Raw genomic sequence first — 22,472 nt, forward strand, 5'->3', positions numbered from 1 at the left:
AAAAAAAAAAGGTTAAACAGAGAGTTGCCATGTGACCTAGCAATTCCACTCCTCCATATATACCCGACAGAAATGAAAACGTACATCCACACAAGAGCTTGTAAGTGAACATTCATACCATTCTTATTCCTAACAACCAAAAAGTAGAACCAGTCCAAATGGCCATTAACTGATAAATGGATAAATGTGGTCTATCTACACAAGGGATTATGCAATGAAAAGAATAAATCAATAAAGTACTGACGCGTGCTACAAATGGATGAGCCTTGAAAATATCACACGGAGGCAAAGAATCACAACACAAAAGAGCACATATTATGATTCCATTTATATGATGAAATGTCCAGAACAGACAAACACTTAAGGACATAAGGATTAGTGGTTGCCTAAACTTCCTGCATGCAGGCTGGGAGAGGAGGGGAAATGGGAGTGAGTAGTACTGGATATGGGTTTTGGGGTGGTGGTGTGGTAACGAAGAAAAGGTGGCGGTGGTGATGGCAGCACTGCTCTGCATACACTGATTTGAACACTTAAATGGGTGAATGGTATGTGACTTGTGTCTCAAAGCTGTTTTAAAATCAAAGTACTTGTGTTTTTGATAAAAGTATAAGTTTTGACTTTGAGAAGCAGCAATTAAAGGTCCCTTACACATTTGTTGGAAATGCACAGAGAATACACAGAAACAATTCTCACCTCTATTCTTTAGCCTCCATTCTTCAACTCTGTAGCTGGTACTCATATGAGGCCCACGTGCAAAGATGGGGAAGGGCCTGCAATTCAACTGTGGAACAATGCTGACTCCAAGTACTTTATTCCTGGGATAACTAAATGGTATGAGTTAAGGGAAGAGGTGAGAAGGGGTAGAGACTTCAGGATTCTATGGAGCACTAGAAGGTTCCTCTCCTCAGGATGCTTCCCTTCCCCCATGTATATTCTAATACCAGAGATACTCAAGGACAGGAATTTAAAAAAAAAAAAAAAGAATCAAAACAGAATCAAATACAAACTGTGCCAAGGTTACCATGTACCCTCCCTTCATGAATTCTTTGTATAAGGCACTGAGTTCAGAGCATAAGGATATTTAACCATAGAGATCCCTAAAGATCACAACAAAGTTAAACACTAAAAACATCTGCATCCAGAGTTAGGACGAATTCTTTTAACTCAAGGAGAATCAGGAAAAGCCTGGGAGATGGGTCCTGACATCTAGTAGAATTTTAAGGCTAAGAGGGCCTGAGCTAAGGGATCAGGATGAAAAGCAACCAATATCAGTGTAATCTGATGAAAATTATACAACATCAGCTGCTAGAAGCATCACCATTACAATTCAGACTTCCTGAAAATTCCTTTTCCTGGTCACTCTTCCCAAAGCACTGGGGACAAGAAGAGGAGATGTTTTTGGCAGATGTGTCCCCATGTGACTTCTTTACCTGGGCCTTTGCCCACTTCTATCTTCCGTTACATACATTCCTAATGTCTCTCAACGGCGCTCGTCTCCAGAATGCCAAGGGCTCCCTGAATTTTGTTTTTAAAGAAACAATTTGCATCCAGGGAAGTCTGATAAAAATGAACTCAGCAAGGGAACCACTGGTACCCAAAGGTCAATAAGCAAAACAACCTCTGCTGTTAGTTAGTTCGTGCAGCCGCCCACAGCCCAGAAAGGGCAGTAGAGTTCAGGATGTACTCTTCTTCCCAACTTCAGTTCAGCTGTGAGGACTTGCAGTTCAAAATCCAATTTCTGAGCCTAGAGGAACACAGTGGCTCTTTCCCCACTGCACTCAACCTACACACTTTCTATAGCTTCACTTCTCCAACTGGGTACCAAGTCTCTATGGGGACACAGAGAAGTGTGCCAGGGGACCCAAGAGGAAAAGGATGAACGTGCGACAACTTGCAGGCGCAACCCAATGAAGTGGAAACAAAATGCTCATGAATTCAACCAGTAAGTCATCTGAACATTACTGTTAAATCAAAACCAATACAGATATGCCACAGAAGTTTTAAGTCCCTCTCTCCAACTCTTCTCTGATAGTAGGTGTTGAGGTTACCAACAGCTGAGAAGAATTTTGAAAAATCAAAAAAGGATGGACAACTTCTGCTTCCAACTGGCAGAGCTTACCACCCCGCATACCAACTGCATAAGGGTCACTTTCTTTATCCCTGATCCTAACATCAACCTTTCTGAATTTATGGGGGAGCTTTTCTTATCTGAGATTCCTCTGCACTTGCAATGGGTAAAAAAATATATATAATAATATAACTTATTTTTCACACTTCCTTCATTAAAATACATCTACACCACAAATTGCCTATACGAGGCTATGGCAGAGAACTAATATAACATGCTTAGGGTTTCCTTTAAACTATTGCAGAGAAAAAAATAAAAATAAAAAAAAATAAACTACTGCAGAAAACAAAAGGAGAGGAGAGAGAAATACATTTTTTAAAACTTTGGCATATGTGGATGATGGCTGAAGAAAGGTGGTTAAGTATAAAGTGGCTCAAATCATATTCTTCTCTCCCCTTATGCAGGAATAAGAACATTTCTCTAGCAATAAGTCAAATAAAACTGCTTGAACAGGCTCTCTCTCAAACCCTTTTACAGCCAGCTATACTTATGAGCCTACATTAATTTCTTCCATTTCTGAACTCCTAGAGTTCTACCTATACTGCTCATTTTTCACAATTATGGCCTCAATGTCTTACACTGTCTTCACATATGTATTTATTTCCATAGTGAAAGAACAACACAACAGTCAACAGTCCTGGCCATCAAAGAGCTTATAATCCTCTCTTAAATCCAACCTATTTTATTCATTTACCAACTACCCACTATGGGCCAGACACTCTTTCTAACATATGGACACAAACACCAGGTCTCTAGCTTTAAAGAGCTCACAATATAATAGAACTAGAATGCACACAGGTGGGTTTCTCTAGAAAGAAAGAGAGGGAAAAAATCTCAGTTATTTCTCAACTGGAAACTTTCACTAACTTACCACTGCATAAAAAATAAAAATCAAACGCCTTTACCTAGAAGTCAGTCCTTTATAATCTAGTCCTGAGTGCCCTCTGATCCAAATATGCCTACTCTTCTACTTCCTGGACTCTCCAAGCATATTTCTCAATGTGCTTTTCCTTATGTCATTTCCTAAGCATTAAAAACTTTATCCAATGCAATCTACAGATCTGAACCCTGAGAACCCCTTCAATGTCTCCGAGTTCAACATCTCCATGACATGTCTTCTAAAATCCATCAGCACAGGCTCACACTATTCCTTTAGCAGTTAACAAATATGCCATCCTGTATCTTCTTAGAGGCCTCCACAATGTCCCACACAGGGTCTTGCCTACAGAAAATGCACAGTGATTATCTTCTTACCAACTTACCTAATTACCTTGGGTATTTACAAGATTAACCTATGTAGGAGGAGAGCCTGTATTCTAGGGTCAGTCTCTCCAAACCCAACTCAGAGAAGCTATACTACTGGTCCGTAGCACTCAAATCACTCTCAGCTGTTCAATTCCCAGCAGAATCTGGGGTATAAAAGCAGAACTGAAGGGCTAAAGTAACTTTGCCATAGATTCTATTCTGAATCCAACAACATAAAACAAAACAAGCCCAAGATGACCATAACCAGGAAGTGCTGAAATCAATGTAGTAGCTCTGAGATGGGCTTGTCTAATCACTTCTGATTTGGGGTCTGTGGTTTTTACACAGCAACCCATTCTCCTGTTTCAAAAATCACCTGCTGTGTTAAATGGGAAAAGTATTCCTAAACATCTCAAAGTTTTTCTCCTCTTTGTGAATGCCACCGGAAAACAAAGAACCCACAGGCTCCCGGGGAACGATCTGAGTGGGGATAAAGTATTCACAAATATCAAATCAAGAAAATACTACTATTGCACTTACCATACTGTGGCTCAAGTATCTGCATATGAGCCTGTCTCTCCAATCAAACCATGAGCTCAAGAGCACGGAGTCAAGGACAGGCTATCTTGTCTTAATTAGCTCTGTATATTCTAAGGTCTAACAGCCTAGTACACTGAGGGACTCAGTAAGTGCTCTCTCAATTAGGGGATGAATTCCACCTTAGGTTAAAACCTGTTCAAAATGCCAACAGTCTGTTAAAAAGTAATGAAAACAAAAGTTAAGGAATATATTCAAATGCCAACTGCCTGTTAAAAAGTAATGGAATGTAGAAGTCATGTGCATTTGGTATTTAAGAAGACCAAACATAATCTACCGGGGTTTTCTTTCTTCACAACCATTTCCAACAGCTGACACATACCATTTCCTAAGAAGTTATTCCATTTTATCCCTAATCTCATCACTCTTGTCTACTTCTTGGATAGGGGAAAAAATGTTGGGGCAGGGGGAAGGGGTGGCATCTTTCCTTGATGCTGTATCAGATAGATCCTTCTCCAATGTTCCTGCCTCAGTTTCAAATGCTTTTTAATGACACATTAACCCATAAAAAAAAAAAAAAAATCTAGAGTCAGAAAAGAGTGATTATCAAAGAATGGAAGCTTCAGGATCAGAGTGGGGGAGGGGTACATATACACTTTAAGCTGCCCCCAATTTTCATTAAGAATCACTGTAAAAATTAAAAGGCACTATAACAAATGTACTGCACACAAATATATAAATACACACACACATATGACATACATCTGTATGTATATAAAACTGAGAATACGTGAAAACAATTTCTGGCATAAAACTGTTTTCTTGGGATCCCTGGGTGGCGCAGCGGTTTAGCGCCTGCCTTTGGCCTAGGGCGTGATCCTGGAGACCCGGGATCGAATCCCACGTCAGGCTCCCGGTGCATGGAGCCTGCTTCTCCCTCTGCCTGTGTCTCTGCCTCTCTCTCTCTCTCTGTGACTATAATAAATAAATAAATAAATAAATAAATAAATAAATAAACAAACAAACAAATAAATAAATAAAAATTAAAAAAAAAACTGTTTTCTTGTGTGTAATTTTTTTGAAAGGCACAAGTACTAGATACTGATAAAGGGGCGGGGGTGGGACAGAACTACTCTAGAATTAGATCATTTGACCAAACCAACTCCAGAATTAGATCACTGGACCGTATTCTCACATACAAGGCTGTATGATGATAGTGATAAAAGAAACATTCTTCTGAAACAGCAAAGGTTATCAAGTTATATACCATTCAGTTCATCAGGGGGAAATGCTCACAAAAATATGAGCTACTTATAGTGAAGCTCTCTCGTACGTTATATCTCCAGAAGCATGGAAAGCAATTTTGAAAACCATAAGGGAAGCAGTATCAGTACTTATCTCTCCAATGACCTGAGTTTAAAACAACTTCACTTAGATATGTTAAGTTCAACAATCTGTGCATTTGGCTAATAAAAAGCCCAAAACAAAGAAACAAAAAAATCCAACAAACCTAAAAAGGTAGACGTAGATTTAACGCTTTTTCTGCTAGTTAATGGATTGCAAAGCATTCCCAATGGTAACATGGTCATGTAAGCAGTAATTGCTCCCTTTAAACAGGCATTCTTTAAAGGAATGAATGTTTTAAACAAACAAAAATGCCACGCTGTCCTCTAAGCCAACAACCCACCTCAAAGATAATCAGGAACAAACAAAAAATTTTCTAAGAATGTCCACAGAAACATTCCTTTATCCTACTGAAAAGCCAGAAGCAATAGAAAACTCTATTAGGAGAGTACACAGCTACTGAAGTTAAAGGACTATAATTAATGTAATTAAAGATATTACTGATTAAAAAAAGGTTATAGAAGAGCATATACAATAAAATTACAAATATACATAATAAATTCAGAAGTATTTTGGAAGGATTATCTCTAAGTGGCATTTTGTGAGATTTTTATATTTTCTCTAAAAAATAAATTTACAGAAAAATCAGTGAGCCCACACGATTCTAAATTAAACCTTTAAAAAAAATACTAAAATCAGTCAATTATGTCCAACAACTATGTTGTGTCTCATAACCCGTTAGCCCTTCTGAAAGGCAATCAGACACCATCACAATGATAAATACACACTTTGATTCAGCAATTCCATTTATAGGTTACCTAGCATATAGCTGTTGTCACACAAGTGTGACACACTTCTGTTCGAGAATATTTACAGAAGCATTGCTTATATTGGATGTGACCTAACTGTCCATCAACAGGGCCTAGATAAATTATGTACATTCGTACAATGAAATACTGTGTAACCGCTAAACAGAGTGAGGCAAGTTCTGTGTGTTGCAGTTGAATGACAGCCAAGATAATTTAAGGTTAAAAAAAAAAAAAAAAAAAGAAGAAAGAAAAACCCAAACAGTATATATCAACCAACAGAAGGGAAAGAGGGAGGAAGAGACATAAACAAGTGTACCTGTCTTTGCACAGACCATCTCCAGAACACACAAAAGCCCATAAACAGCAATCAAACAGTGGCTCCCAGTGGGTGGGAGGTCTGGAAATCAGAGGTGGTTAAGATTTCTCATTGTAAACACTGTCCACCAATTTGTATTGTTTGAATTTTTTTACTGTGTAGGTAGGCTACTTTTCAGTTTTAATAGTTTGGTTTTTTTTTTTTTTTTTTTTTTTTTTTAATGGGGCAGTGAATTACTCTGTTGTATAAATAAATATGCTGAAGAGAAGAGAAAAAAAAAAGGTTTCCAAGTATCAAAATACGCGATCAAAAGAGTTGTTTTTAAGAGTTTCCAAAAAAGAAATTCTCAACTACCATTTGCTGCGTTAGGTTTATTACAATCCCTGAAAATTACACACGAGAGTCAACCTGAGCTCCTCTTTTGGACAAAAATGTTTATGTTGCTAGCCACCAAATCCCCGTCTGTTTAGCCTAGTCCTTGTTTGGCTCTCAGGGCTGTAGCAGCTTTTAAAATCTCTTTTCTCTCTTGCTATGTTTAATAGGTGTTCTAGGTGAAAGGATTTTTCTACTGGCCACACGATCAATTAAGAACAAGAGGACAGATTTTCTCCTTTCCCACTGATATTAATCCTTCCAGGTCAGTGTGGCCTGGCCTTCCCTGACTGAACAACAAATGAAATGCCTAACTAAGACACATAACACAATGACTCACTAAATATAGTAGTTTCTATTCTACCAACGCTCTTAGAAAAAAAAAAAAAAAATCAAAGCTAAGACAAATACATTACATTGAAGTATATTCTCAAATGGATTAAATGCAAGCCTAAGGGCTCAGACTGACTGCTGCTAACATCCCCTGTAACTCTGGGGAACCCAGGAATTGGAAGGTACTCGAAACAAGTGACAGAAAAATGCTCCTTAATGTCGTGACTGAGGTCTTTTCATCACACTTGTTCACTGTGTTATGGGGTATCAGAGAAACGACCAGCAAGGTTAGGATGGAAGGGACACATAATCAAAACAGGTCTGTCGGTGTTGGCTGACTCAGCGCCCACTGTTTATATAGTTAGGGACCAGACTTCCTGAAAAATAATGGTAAACACTTCAAAAACCGCAACGAAGAAGGTGAACTCACCTTTAACACTTTTTCTATTAACATCCGCACCCTTTTCAAGTAAATACTGAGCAATCTCTTTGTGTCCTTTGTAGCACGAAATCATCAGGCACGTATGCCCGTGGCGGTTGGACACTTCCAAATCAGCTTTGTGTTCCACGAGGTACTTCACTATTTCCAAATGGCCATCGAAACAGGCAGCTCGCAGAGGAGTGGAGTTGGTCAGAGTTGTGTTGTTGACAGACGCTCCATGATTTAACAAAGACTGCACCACCTTCAGATGTCCTGCTGCAGAGGCGGCCCACAGCGGGGGAGCCCCCTCAATGGTTTCGCCATCAAAGTTGACAGAGCCCCCCACTTCTATGGAGGCGCTGCAGTGCTCTAGGAGGAATTCCACCATGTCAAGGTGCCCGTACCTGGCGGCCATCAGGAGCGGCGTGGCTCCATTTGTTTTTTCAGAGATCAAGGAGGAAACCTCCTCTTTGGATTTGCTTGCCAACAACTTGGTGAGAAGCCGGAGTTTGCCATCCCGAGCTGCGTTAAATACTGCTGTCTTTAGATCCATTTATGTCCGGTGGAGAGGCTGCGCTTTCTTTATCCTTCAAAGCAAAGCTCCAGCTTCACTCTATCGACACAGGCAAGAGTCACAGGAACCAAAGTTCAGTGTTAATCGCTGCACCCCGAACGGATATAAAACCACGAAAAGTATGCTGTCTTACCGCCTCCCAACATCTGACAACCAGAGCACCAAACTAGAAAGGAGAGAGAAGGGGGAAAAAAAAAAAAAAGTGGCAGTTTTGACATTTCCATAGGTAAGGGCAAAAACACTACTTAGGTCTCCTTAATTTCTCCTCCTCCGCGGCGGGAGTCGGCAGGGGGAGGAGGGGAGAGGCATACTCCAGGGACTACTCAAGCCCCCCAGACACCAGACACGGCGGGAGGAACACAAAGGGTGCACACGGGCCCTAAGGGTCCGGGGGAGGCAGTCTCTCTCCTGCACACGGTCAGCGTAAACACTCCCGGCAACCGGCTTTCTCGCCTCCTAAGCAGCCAAGCTTTGTTCTAGTTTCGGCTTCGCACACGCCCAGAGTGAGTACAACCGAAAAGAGGCAGGAGACGCGGGTTCAGAAACGTTCCTCTGGCTCCCAGCTGCAGGGGAGAGCGGGCCAAGCGCGAGGCTGAAGGCCTCACGGGGGCCAGAGGGGGTTTGGGGACGGAACAGAAAGGTCGGACACCACAGACCCGGCCGGCGCACGCACAGCGGCCGCCCCAAGGCTGCTCTGCGCTTCGCAAGTCCTCGAGCCTCTCAGGAAATCCGGCCGCCGTCCGGCTTAGCCAACTTGGCCCGCCCCACTTGGATGCCCCGGCCGCCCCCAGACCGCGGCCGCCCCTCCGTAAGCTTCCCCGCCGCCGTCTCCAGGCCCGGGCGGCCGCCTCCCCGAGCCCCCGCCACCCCCGCCCGGCCAGCCGCCGAGCCCGCGGCCTCGGCCCGCCGCCGCCTTCCCCTGCCCGCCCGGGCCTCCCCGCCGAGGGCCCCGCCGCCGCCGCTACCTGCCCGGGGGCCGGGCCTCCCCGCCGCCGCCGGCCGCTCACGCTCGGGCCGCCCCCCTTAAATGGAAACCGTTGTCCGCGCCGCCGCCGGGGCCGGCCTGCTCCGCCTGCAGCCGCACAGCTCGTCCATGCCCCGCGCCCCACAGGAATGAATCCGGCCGCGCCGCTCGCCCCGCCCCGCCCCGCCCCGCCGCGCCGAGCCGCCTCCCGCCCTCCCCGTCTGCGCGGGCTACAGCAGCTGCAGCGGATGCCGCGGCGGATGGTGTAATGGGCGGCGGGCCGGGGGCCGGACGAGCCGGAGCGAGGCTTCACATCACTGACGCGGCAGCCGCGCCATTGGGCCGGGGGAGGGCGGCGGCCGCCGCGAGCAACCGCGTAGGGGCGGGGCGGGGCGGGGCGGGGCGGGGCCGCGAGCCCGGCGGAGGACGCAGCGGCGTGAGGCACGCCGGGGGGCGGGGCGCCACGAGGGGGCGGGGCCACGCCGCGGCTCGGCTCGGCTCGGCTCGGCTCGGCTCGGCTCGGCTCGGCTCGGCTCGGCTCGGCTCGGCTCGGCGGCCCGGGGGGCGGGGGCGGGGGCGGGGGCGGGCGCCGCTCCGCCGCCTCGGGTTCCCCGCGCACGTGTCGGGAGGCTGGTGTGCGGGACCTCCGGGTCCCACGGCCAGAACTTCAGGAGCGCGGTGGCTGTGGTCACTCCCTCGCACCCACCGACGCTCCGGGAGCACCCTCTTCTCTCCTGTTGGTGGAAATACACCGAGCTCTCATGGTTAGATGTCGGAAAAACAGAACAAGAAAAAACACGGGAAATCTCAGTAAAAGATTAGTGTGGGGCGCGCTGCCAGTCATGACTTATGCCTTTTTTTTTTTTCTTTTAAAGTAAGGGCTCTAAAAAACTAAAATGTTATGAAGAGTGCTAAAATTTCAGAGCAGTGAGTCAACAAGGTCAAGCTCTTCAACTCTTTGAACAATAAAACCAGAAAATGAAAGAAAGCCAAAAAGCTAATCTGAATGAAGATCACATCATACCGCAGGGAAGGAAACTTACCAAATCTGTGGCGTTAAGGCAAGGGATGTATTAAACGAGATTGAGGAAAAGTGTAGGTATGTTTGGGGAAGAACACCCAGAGCGAATCATGAGGAGAAAATAGTGTTTGAAAAACTGATCATCAATCTTGTGAATACTTTATTTTGTACCAATTCCTTGGGTACCACTGGGGGAAAGACTATTAGGTTAGACGTTATCAGACCCCGCCTCACAAATGTAATCATTATTTTTAAAGTCAGACATTTCACACACGCCCCAAAATCACAACTTCATGTTTGCTTCTTGACTTATAGTTTTGTCTAGAAGTTTATGTAGGTTTGTAGTTGATGTAATTTTGCATAATTGAAGTCCTAATTTTCTTTTTTTTTAAGATTTTATTTATTCATGAGAGACCCACAGAGAGAGGAGATACACAGGCAGAGGGAGAAGCAGGCTCCCTGCGGGGAGCCTTATGGGGAACACCATCCTAGGACCCCGGGACCCCACCCTGAGCCAAAGGCAGATGCTCAACCACTGAGCCACCCAGGTGACTTTTGAAGTCCTAATTTTCATACAAGTACATACTTTGTTTTGTTTTTCCCTTACTGTCCTCTAAAGATTTATTGTGTCCTTATAGTCTTAATAATCCTCTTTTATTAAGTAGTCAGTATACAGGTTGCATCACAGAACCCCAGAATTGAAGCTCAGGTTACTGGCATTGAGAAGAAAATACAGAAGAACAGAATATAAAGGATCAGAGTAGTCATTTTTAACAATCCATCAACCGAGAGGTTGAGCTGCTTTATCCTTAGTGTGCAGGTCACAGGTCTATACTCCCAAGACACAGATGCCACTGTACAGAGTCCTGACCAAAGCCTAGCCTGAGCTCTTAACAAATTCAGTAAGACGACGTGAAAATTTTTATCAGTGGCCTGCAAACTGAGATGTGCACCCTCGCATTCCCTCCAAGGGATTTTCAAGGGGTAGGTGCCTACTTAAGATCATTTTAAGGCCACTTGTTTCTGAATCTTCAACTTGCATCTATACTATTTCCTGAAACTGATTTGCTGGTTTAAAGAATGCAGTCAGTGTGTCTCCCTGCTTCATTTCCCAGCCATGCCACCATAGCTATATATTTTCCAAATTGCAAAAAGAGAGGGCATAACTCATTCAATGAGATCTTAGAAGGGTGCATTATTCCAGCGTGTAAAAACTCGAGGAAACTTTTGTCAGTTTTTTATCAACTTAAAATATTGGGCTGTATTGAGAAAGTGTATACTTCTAATGGCTCTGTAACAAATTCTTCTGCAAGTCATATGATTTCCAAATAATTGCTTTCAATAAAGGATGACCTGAAGATCACTATATGAGTCTATAAAGTAGGAGTTCAAAGAATTTTAAAGTTCAAAACCTTACAGCCCCATCTACTTATTAACGGTAAAAACATTCTTACAATTTACTAAAATGAAAAATAGAAAAAACACTGATGCTAAACTATATCTCTTTCTTCTAAGAAGTAGTATTTAACAACAAACAAATGCAGTAATTGTAAAAAGTTACTTATGTCTAATACTTTAAAAGCTTTGTAATATATTTTATATTATTTTGAATAATTGATTATTTTTAATATATCTCAATCTAGAAGAAAATATTTCAGCACTTATAGTCTTTCAGACACAGGAAATGTAAAATATTAAATTTATTTATTTATTTTTTAAGATTTTATTTATTTATTCATGAGAGATACAGAGTGAGAGAGAGAGAGGCAGAGACACAGTCTCAGGGAGAAGCAGGCCTCACGCAGGGAGCCTGACATGGGAATTGATCCTGGGACTCCAGGATCATGCCCTGAGCCGAAGGCAGGCGCCAAACCGCTGAACCACCCAGGCATCCCCCAAATTTATTTTTTTTTAAGGATTATTTATTTATTCATGAAAGACACAGAAAGAGAGACGGAGTGGCAGAGACACAGGCAGAGGGAGAAGCAGGGAAGCCAGATGTGGGACTCGATCCTGGGACTCCAGGATCACACCCTGGAATGAAGGCAAACGCTCAACCGCTGAGGCACCCAGGCGTCCATCCCTAAAATATTAAATTTAAATGTATATATCTTTTCATTGCAGAGAAATATAATAGGTGATAGATAAAACACATTCAAACACAGAAATATGTGAAATTAGGATATAATCCTGAGGGGTGAGAATGTGGAATGGAGTTACAGTGTAAAGAGAAAAAATAAGTGGAATATACTGTAGATAAACAAGAGTTTTTTCATATATTTTAAAAATGGTGAATGGTAGGCATAATTGCTATGGTGTTTAGATTTCACTGGATTCATTTAAGAGAGTGACTATTCCATTTTAAAGTGTGAATGTTTACGGCATGAAGGAAATTACATCCTTTGCAAAGACTTAAACTTACGATGAAAATTTTTATTTTTTATTTTTTTAAAGATTTATTTATTTATTCATGAGAGACACAGACTGAGAGACAGGCAGAGACACAGGCAGAGGGAGAAGCAGGCTCCATGCAGGGAGCCCGATGCAGACTTGATCCCAGATACCCGGATCATGACCCAGGGAAGGCAGGCGCCCAACCGCTGAGCCACCCAGGCATCCCTATGATGACAAATTTTAAATGTTAACCTAAAAAATATGCAAGAGGGTAAATAGTACTTCATGTACTAAGCAAAAATGTTTGAGGACCACTAATTTTAGTCATCAATCCCCTATTGGAATTTGTCTCCATTTCTAAAGATTTTGGCAATGTTTGTTCTTCTAATCCTTTTTTTTCTTAGTCTTTTCTTTTCTTAAAGAACCTCAACTAAAATTCCTGCTGTTTTTTTGTTAAATGATCTTACATTATTTTTCTAAATTCCTGCCTCCTTTCTACCCTCTCTGAATGGGAAGGAGAAGGTTTGTGTTTGGCTGGGTTGGTTTGATAGGGATTCGTTCAGTTCCTAAGGCTTTGGATTCAGGTTGAATCAGCAATTATTGTCTTCCTAGAAGCCTCAGAATGCTCTGGGGGGTATAACAAGACAAACCATGGACTCAAGTCTAAGAAGTCTCTAGATGGTCCAAGTGGGAACTAGCAGACTGGAAAAATGAGGAGGGGCTGGAGAAATGGTACACAAAATGAGGAAGCCATTGCCAGGAGCCAGGGTGGATACTCGGTCTGCTCTGAGGGGAGCCTGGTGTCACTGTATCCATAGCTCTGATTGATCGGCCTTGCTTGAGACCCAAGGCTTTACCAGTACCTGTGAGAGGACCTCCCTGCGAGGCCCCCAAGACACTGGGAGCCCAGATGCACCACTACCCCATGCCTGAAAGGGTGGTAGGGACCAACTGGAGTATCAGAGAGAGGACACTCTTATGATGAGAACAACACACGTTTTCAAGCATATGCATTTTCTTCTTTTCATGTATTGCCTTTGGATAAATTTCCAGGTGTTGGATTACAGAACTTCTTTCTGGTTTCTCATACATATTGTCATTCCACTTTCCCAGAGAGTTAGGTTAGTCTGCTATACTAGCAGCAGAAGGGTATGCTGAATTCACCAAACCATGCGCCCACTGGATATTACATTTTTAAAATTCTCGCTGGAATGTGTAAAATGATGCATCAAATTTTCCCAAATTTGCCTGGCCACCCTTGTGATTTTTTTTTTTTTTTTTGTCTACATAAACTCCTGTAATTAGTAGGGTATTCTTTCTACAGTTTTCCTCCTGGGTTTTTTTTAAAAGTTCATTTATTTTTTAGTAACGTCTACACCCAACATGGGCCTCGAACTCATGACCCCAAGATCAAGAGTTACCACTGACTGAGCCAGCCAGGCACCCCTCTTCTAGGGATATTCAAGTATTTACTTCTTGCTGGTCTCTGCTTAAACTAGAAAGCTCAATGAAACAGTCTGCTTGCATGGTTTGGTAATCTTCCTTAACTTGGTCTGATTTGGGTGGAGGAAATGTTTTTGTTTTTAGTAACTAAGTGGGCAACAGTTTAATTTAGAAAAGTGGGAAAGGACCCTCCTTTAATGAATACAAAAGTGACACAAATATAGCATGTATACTCCCCATGCCATTTAGAAACGCCTTTTTTGTGTGAGAAACCTATTAACAAAAAAAAAAAAAAAGAAAGAAACCTATTAACACTGATAATTTGTTTCACCAAGGTCATGTCAACAGTTACCGAATCCGATTGTGTCCTGTATTAAATGTTAAATGAATATATGATCCCTGCTTTCAAAGAATCCATGGTCTGTGGGAGAACTGCAGCTATAAACAGATCAGAGTGAAATATGTATATAAACAACCACAAGGGCCCAAAGAATGGAGCTGCCAAGGCTCCTTTGGTGAGTCTGGGAAGGAGGTGTGGTTCAACTACATCCTAAAGAATGAGTGGGTGTAGGCCTGGCCAAAAGGCAGTGGGAGAAGGGAGGGAGCTGTCAAACAGAGGCAGATGGCTCCTCCCTTCTTCCCCACTTGCTCCTCAGACACAGGGTGGTACCTAGGCAACCTTTTGATTCTGCAAAGCCCCCATTCCCCTCCCTCAAAGTGCATCATAACTCACCATTTCCTATTTCTGCAACTGAACCAGAATTCACATTCTCTCCTTCAGCTGCCCTCTTGGAGGTTTTAGGAGGAGGGCACCCCCCCCTCCATCCTCGGTGGAAGTAATCTACTTAAAGCAAGAAAACATCTTGGGGATACTTGGCATTTTACAAAGGAAACCTGTGAGCTCCAGAGAATCTTCCAGATTCCCCCTGTGTGTGTTTTGGCCTAGCCTCTCTTTGCTTCCCCGAACAATTCAAAATGAGGGAGCAACTCGGTCACCAACACCTGATCGTTTTCTCTTGGCAGTCTCCCTTGTTGGTATGGTGCCAGCATTTTACTCATCACGTTATCACAAGCTAGAAATCTGGCATCATTGTAAAAGTATCTGGTTCTTTTCTTTGTTATCCTATTTCCTGAAGTTGTCAGGGCCCTGACTCTAGGTCTCTAGGAGCAATAGATGAGAAAGATTCTGAAGCTTCTTGGGAACTGCCTTCCACCCATTGGCAGTCTCCCCTGAGACATTCCAGCCCAGCCCACCCAGTAATGTCCAGCAGTTCCGGCACAGAAGCCTACATTTCTCGAAGACATGAGGATGTGATTGGTCACTCAGAGCAGGAGATCTGTTCTGAGATCTCGAATAGCTTAAAGGAGTCTTCCAGGTGTGGGGAGAAGAAAGAGGCCAGAGTCAGCCCAGATATGAGGACACCGTCACAAGTACAGCCCAGTTGACACATCAAGCGCAGATGGCAATGATCCCAGTGTGTTCATGACCTTTAGACTCAGCCTTGACCTTTGTCCCTGTGCCTGACTGGCTGCCCATGCCTGTGTGGGTGGCCATTAATCAACAAGGAATAGCTGCTATCTCACCAGTAATTCGTTGGCCTCAGCCCCAGTCTGTCTGACGAGTCTAGCAATTATCCAACCTGAACATTTATTCATCTTCTCTTTTTTCTTTTTCCGATTTTGGCATTTTAATTTCTTCTGGATATCTGAATATCTCCTCTTTTGCAAGCTAGACAACAGAATTAAACTCAGGTGTTCTGATCCTCTGGGATCCAGACCGAGTCTGGCTGTCTTCAGCAGAATGACATCATAATACGAGGTGCTAACAACAGGCTTCAAATCTGTAAATAATAACCACTTATTTACATTTTTTCCCCTTAGGAAACAACAAAAAGTTCGGTCCTAAAGGCATGATATACAGAACATCTTGATTTACAAAGAACAGAATGACCCAAATTATATGCTGGCTAATTTAGGGGCGGACCAAATCAACACTGACTGAGGACTGGTGAAGAGAGAAAGTGTTTACCCTTGGGAAACTCACTCTGAGGTTGAACAAAGTCCTGGCTGCTGTTAATAAGAAAGCACGTAAAAGAATAGTATAGATCACCCACACTGACACTTGATTTTGCAGACGTCTTCCACTACAGTGCAAAGTTAGTGATAAGAGTGGGGGGAAGATACTTAGATTGTTCTGAAAATAAATTACTGGTGATAGGAAATAAGACCTATTGAATTCTTCCATTTGCCACCAGAACAAACTGACCATGAGGATGCTGTAAAAGAAATGGTGCACTCTAGGGGCACGTGGGTAGCAGGCTGACTCTTAATTTCAGCTCAGGTCATGATCTCAGAGGTCTGGGATAGAGCCCCACACTGGGCTTCCTGCTCTGTGGGGAGCCTGCTTCTGCTTCTCCTTCTCCCTCTGCTCCTCCACCACTGCTCCTGCTCTCTCTCTCTCGCTCACTCTGCTCTCTCTCTCTCAAGTAAATAACCACTATTTTTTAAATCTTTTTAAAAATAAAGAAAAATAGAGCATGTCCCATTAATTAATTTGTAATTGTAAGCTCAGTTGACATCTTGAGGATGGACCCATAAACTCTGGCCATTCTTTTGTTTAACATCAGCAAATCGCAGAATTCCTTAGCCCTTCACCGTGGTTCCTGCTCAATATCTTCCACCTGGGCGCAGTCCCACCTGTGACTCTCCTCCTCAGGGTTGAAGATGGTGCTTGCCATCAAAACCTCGACTAGTGTTGTGGGAATAACCCTAGCCGCCTTTGGGTGCATAGTAGGCAATGCCCAAGTGGTAAAATCCCGGCAGGAACACCAACATGCCAATGATCAGGACGGGAATGGCCGGGCCTGCCTCCTCTTTGCTGATATAGCCCCCCCAGCAGAAGGGAGCCAAAGATAATGACAAAGGTACCAATCAAAAAGAGCAGTGTAGGGATCCCTGGGTGGCGCAGCGGTTTGGCGCCTGTCTTTGGCCCGGGGCGTGATCCTGGAGACCCGGGATCGAATCCCACGTCGGGCTCCCGGTGCATGGAGCCTGCTTCTCCCTCTGCCTGTGTCTCTGCGCCTCTCTCTCTCTCTGTGACTATCATAAATAAATAAAAATTAAAAAAAAATTAAAAAAAAAAAAACAGCAGTGTAGCAGGAGCAGTGGCCTTGTATGGGATCTTAGGAGGGCTCTTCTTTTCTTTTTCAAAAAAAGATCCATATAATAAAAAAAAATTTTTTTTAATTTAAAAAAATCTATTTTTTATTTATTCATTTATTTTAATTTAAACTTCAGTTAGTTAACATACCGTGCAATATTGGTTTCTGGAGTAGAATTCAGTGAGCTGCTTACATACAACACCCAGTGCTCATCACAACAGGTGTCTGCCTTAATGCTCATCCCCCATCTAGCCCATCCCCCACCCACCTCCCACCGTCAACCCTCAGTTTGTTCTCTATCATTAAGAGTCTCTTATAGCTTCTTTCCCTCTCTTAGGAGGGTTTTTCTCAAATTGAAGGTCCATGTAGCTATGGTCTGTGCTGGAGAGTCTTGAGTAGTTCACTTTCCTATTGGGGATTCCAGTAGCCAGGTTGGTAGGAGGTAGCATCCTAACACAGTGACACAGCTACAGTAGGAGCCCCACACCAGGGCCCTCATGCTGACAGCTCACCCATGGTGGGCAGCAGAAGCGCCGGGGGCCTCACAGTGTGCCTCACCTAACTGCTACCCCACCCCTATCCATCTTATCTCATTTTTATCAATTGTCACACAGTATGATGACCACATCTCTCCAAATCTCCTTATAGCCACATCCAGGCCATTATGAGTGAGCCAAACACAGGACAGATTTCATCCAGGCCTCATAAGATGAAAAATCCGTCTCTACTTGCTGAAGCACAATGGGCCTCTACATCAGTGTTTCATAGAATATGGTGCCCAGGTCTTTTTTTTTTTTTTTTTTTAAGATTTTATTTATTTATTCATGAGAGACACAGAGAGAGAGAAAGGCAGAGACACAGGCAGAGGGTGGTGCCCAGGTCTTAAGAATACGAACCACCAAAAAAAAAAAATTAAAATTAAAAATAAAAGTAAAAGATTACGAACCACCTACAAAGGTTATTCAAAGTAAAGATTCCTGGAATGCATTCTTGGAAATTCAGATTCACTAGCTTCGATGTGAAACACAAGAGTCTGCATTTTTGACAAATCCATTAGATGATTCTTCTATCCTCTAGATTTGAGACTGTGGTCTCAAATGAGTTCTTGTCCTCCAATTTTGGAAAGAGAATGTGACATCACCAGTGTTATGTCCTGGCCCGGTTTCTTCTGATTACTTTAGTGTCTGCTCAGTAGGACTCACTGGACAGGAAACCCAAGACAGCCATTAGCCAAGAGCAAATTCAGCCCAGGCTCATGGATGTGGCTATATGACTGACCCATGACCCCATCAATGTTGTAAGAATTGCTTATTGAAGAATTTACCAACCTGGTTTACATCTCCATGAATTAACCCCCTGGTTTATGTCTCACCTTAAGTGAGAAATCCTGCTGTTGAATCCTGGCACTGCCCAAACTGATGTCAGATAGACAGGTCAAGTTCTTGTCAGTTGTAAACATATGAGACTCCACCCAAAGTCTTAGGAGCCACACTTCATTAGAGAGGGAGGAGTCAGACAATTTCTCATCCAGTAGTCTACCTAGGTCCCCTACAGCCACCCCACCCTGGGTCTAGAGCAACTCCAACTCCCTCTCCCAGCCCCAGGAACAAAGCTACCACTCCCTAAATGCCTGCCCTTAAATACCCAAATGATTTCTGGTACCTTCCCTCTTATAGAACCTTGGAAATTAATTTGGCTCTCACCACCCTCACCCCTTTGGTGTTTTCACATCTCGCCTCAGTTCTAGACTCCACTTCAAAGCTGCCTTCTATCACACTCACGGATGCACCCCTACACAGGAGCTCTGGGGTGCCTCCTTGGACACTCAGCTGAAAGGCCCTCTTCCTCCATGCATTGGGATGACTCATTAGTGATGATTCTCTGCCAAGGTAACAACTCAAATTCCAGGGTATCTTCAACACCACCAGGTGCTCACAGCTCTAGAAACCACATGCCATCTGTCCCGCGGGTGGAACCTGCTATGTCCTAGTGTAGAATTCTGTAAGATGATTCTGCCTTAGAATCCGCCCCACCTCATTTCCTATCCCTGTGAGTGACCATGTCCACTGATCCTGGGTCTGCCACTCTGTCTTTGGGTCCTTCCTGCATGGGCCTGGATATTTCACTGCTGACCTCTCTCTGAGGAGGCCAGGGCTACAACACAGTCACTTTCCCTGACCCATCCCACTTGTTTCTGGCTTCTTTCTCCTGCCACTTACTGGTAGTTCCAACATGAACTTGTACCTACCCAAACCCTGAACTCAGCCTGGAGGCGAAGGATTCTGTTTCTTTGACTCTTGCTGAAGCCACTCATGAACACACCTTGGAAACACCCTGGCCATTGGCTGCCTGGATTGTAACCAAAGCTGCTGTGTTTCCTCAGAATAGCCGCCCCTGTCTTGCTCTCCTACTGGCATTACTCTCTGCAACGACGTTAGTTCTTCAAAGCCTGGCCCATGCCGCTAGGTAGGTCCTGTGCTAAGTCTCGGCCAGAGTAGCCTACTGTACTTACAACCCAATCTTGGGTTATGTTTCCTGGTCAGAAGGGGAGAAGGCCCTATGTGTCAGTTTTGTGAGCTCAGGGCTTTTGTGGAGCAGCCTTGAGGAACCATCTGAAGACCACATTGGTAGTAGATCTGTGCTAGAGATGGAAGGTTCTCCCATTAAGAAGTACATGTTGAATCCTCAGGAGCAGGCTGGCAGATGTGTCCTTGAAGCTGAGTGCTACTGGGCATCCATCCTATTTAGGCTCATGACAATCAGTTCTCTAGGATTTATTTTATTTTGGCTAAAATTGGTTTATAATTTATTTTATTTTATTTTATTTTATTTTATTTTATTTTATTATTTTATTTTATTTTATTATTTTATTATTTTATTTTATTTTATTTTATTTTATTTTATTTTATTTTATTTTATTTTATTTTATTTTATTTTATTTTATTTTATTTTACCTACATGTTCTCCCATGCCTTTTGGACAGGCTTCAATTCCTTAGTCTAGAACAGTCCAAGAACACCCACACACCCCTCGTCTTCTAGGTCCTTCCCTATTGAAAGTAACCCTCTGATCAGTCATTCGTGGAGGATAGGTATATTTTGCCCATCCATTCATTTATGGCTTCACTCAGTCTCTTCTTCTCTCAAGATGTATTTTTTGCTGATAAGCACTATGCCTAGTGACAAGTTCTGGGAACAGACTGTGGCATGAATAAGATCATGTCTTATGCGTCCTCCTGGAGCATCTAAAGCATCTCACTTGGGCTAGGGGTGGGCTTGGGGTAGAGCTTTCCAGAGGCAGTGATGGCTAAGCACAAGTCTGCAAGGTCAGTTGGAATTTTCACAGATGAAGAGGTGAAGAAAGTTCCAGGAAGAGTGAAAGATTCAGAAACAAGAGAGAACTCACAGAAGTTCCATATGGCTAGGAAACAACCCAAAGGGGAGTGGTGAAAAGTGAAGGTAACATTTTGAAAGAGTCAAGGGCGTGGAGCAGCTTGGGAAACCACGCAAGAAACGCTGAACCTGATGCTGTGGCCATGCAACTCTCCTCAGGGGGAAGGCAGACCTGAGCAAATTGGGTGCTGCCATGTTTAGTTTCTGCTAGCCTAGTGTGCCAGGTAACAACAGACTTCTGGTTTTTCTCAGAGCAAGCTGGACACGATGATAAAAACACTGGGCTAAGTCACTGGCTCCACAGCCAAGGGGTTGTCCCAAGTCCAAGTGGTTCACCTAGATTGGTGCTTCAGAAAACCCAATTTTTCCATATTCCACATCTCTCTCAGTCAACAACATGCTGATAACAAGCCCCCACCCAAAAGCATTTGTTCAGTAGGTTCTGGTGCTAGAATCCCATATTACTCCTGCCCAGAAGAGCCTTCTGCTTCCAAACTCTGCCTCTTCTGACCTTAGAATAAACACCAATATCCAGGGTGTGGGGTTTTGGGGTAGGGGGAAATCAGCAGACTGGGTCTCCTAGTTATAACAATGTAACTCATCTGAGTCTGAGTCTATTTCTACAGTAGGTACTGGCTGAACCATGGGCAAGGAGACCCAGTCTTGGCCCCAGTTCCCAGCCCAAACCAGATATGGGGCAGGCGAATCCAAACATCCTCCACTGAATCATCAGGAGAGGGCAGGCCCTGACCACAGGGAAGGGAAGGGACGTGGGAGCGGACATGGGAAGTAGGTGAGGAAGCTGTAGTCACGCCTGGAGAGGAGGCTGCTTCCAATGAGTACTATGGTTCGGTGCCGCTGCCCACAATGGTGGGCCTTTGTTTATTGTGTCTCAGTGTAAGGGGCTGGCCAGAAAAGCTGGCAGATGGGTGCTTTATTGGTTTTCCTAAAGCTGTAAGCACTGTGACACAGATGGGGAATCAAGAGGTAGAGTAGCTTGTACGAAATCCCATGGGCAGGAGCGCCTGGGTGGCTCAGTCGGTTAAGTGTCTGGCTTCGGCTCAGGTGATGATCCCAGGGTCCTGGGATCGAGGCCCCAGGCGCAATGGGGAGCCCATTTCTCCCTCTCCCTCTGCCCCTCCACCTTCTTGTGCTCTCTCTGTCTCTCAAATAAATCAATAAAATCTTGAAAGAAAGAAATCGCATGAGCAGTCAGCCATTGCATCAATTGGCAGGTGCAATTGATTTCCGGACAATCTGATTTCCAGATTGCCACTCTCCCTGGCCCCTAGGTGGTGAGGTCCTGGGCCTGAGCACCTGCTTTTGAGGACTGCTTCTCCCACCCCTCAGGGACTCCACCGTTGGGGGCACACCAGTGAGAACTGGCCCTCCATCTCAGTCTTGCTTGTGCTGACCCTGTCCTAGCCTCTCTGTTATGTGAACCACTGCATTCCTACCTGCCACCTCTTTTGTTTTGTGCTTCAGCCAATGTGAGCAAGATTTCATTCATTTGCTATTGAAAGAGCTTTGAAAAACAGTAACAAATACATATAACGTATGCAAGTGGAGATGTGCGCTAGGAAGGAGAAACACAGGATGTCTGTGAGTGGAGTATGACAAGGACCTGACCTATTCTCAGGTGCCAGGGTGGGCTGCCAAGGGGAAATGACATTTGATGAGAAAGCTGGAGGAACAACAGCCAACTAATGGGAACAAGCAGAGCAAGGAGCAAGAGTGGTCTGGGGGGCAAGTAAACATCATGTATTAAGGGCCTGTTGCAAAGTTAAAAAAAAAAAAAAAGAAAGAAAGAAAGGAAAGGAAAGGAAAGGAAAGGTGGGAAAAGAAAAGAAAAAAAAGAAAAGAAAAAAGAAAAGAAGAAAAGAAAAGAAAAAAGGAAAAAAGAGAAAAAAAAAAGAAAAGAAAAGAAAAACTCAAGACACCAGTGAAAGTCAAAGGAAGTCAACATGGGTGGAACATGGTGGAGGAGAGAGTCTGGAGGGACAGGCCACAGGAGTGGG

At 43.9% G+C, this 22,472-nt stretch overlaps 1 protein-coding gene, 1 long non-coding RNA gene and 1 pseudogene across 7 annotated transcripts in view; 1 reads left to right on the plus strand and 2 right to left on the minus strand.

The window, feature by feature from the left end:
* FEM1C (fem-1 homolog C) overlaps positions 1 to 9,360 on the minus strand; it is a 25,349-nt gene extending 15,989 nt beyond the window's left edge. The window contains exons 1-2 of one of the 2 annotated variants that reach the window (XM_077911261.1): positions 9,045 to 9,360; positions 7,515 to 8,118 (exon numbers count right to left, since the gene is read on the minus strand). In XM_077911261.1, the coding sequence (XP_077767387.1) occupies positions 7,515 to 8,058 (544 nt within the window). In that variant the 5' untranslated portion in view covers positions 8,059 to 8,118; positions 9,045 to 9,360. Of the gene's footprint in view, positions 1 to 7,514; positions 8,246 to 9,044 lie in introns of both variants that reach the window. The other variant, XM_077911260.1, reaches the window with a different exon arrangement.
* LOC144321915 (uncharacterized) lies at positions 8,416 to 16,126 on the plus strand. Of its 5 annotated transcripts, none has more exons than XR_013387409.1 (5): positions 8,416 to 8,887; positions 9,923 to 10,142; positions 10,458 to 10,642; positions 14,237 to 14,416; positions 15,783 to 16,126. It is a non-coding gene; the product is annotated as an uncharacterized LOC144321915 (long non-coding RNA). The 5 variants fall into 5 exon arrangements; XR_013387410.1 differs by having other exon boundaries at positions 8,653 to 8,887; positions 10,458 to 10,612; XR_013387408.1 differs by lacking the exon at positions 10,458 to 10,642 and having other exon boundaries at positions 8,670 to 8,887; positions 9,919 to 10,142.
* A 487-nt stretch (positions 16,127 to 16,613) lies between these two features.
* LOC144322809 (transmembrane protein 230 pseudogene) lies at positions 16,614 to 17,511 on the minus strand (annotated as a pseudogene).
* Between the last annotated feature and the right edge of the window lie 4,961 nt (positions 17,512 to 22,472).

Source organism: Canis aureus, chromosome 10 (assembly GCF_053574225.1).
Source record: "Canis aureus isolate CA01 chromosome 10, VMU_Caureus_v.1.0, whole genome shotgun sequence".
NCBI classification, from domain to species: domain Eukaryota; kingdom Metazoa; phylum Chordata; class Mammalia; order Carnivora; family Canidae; genus Canis; species Canis aureus.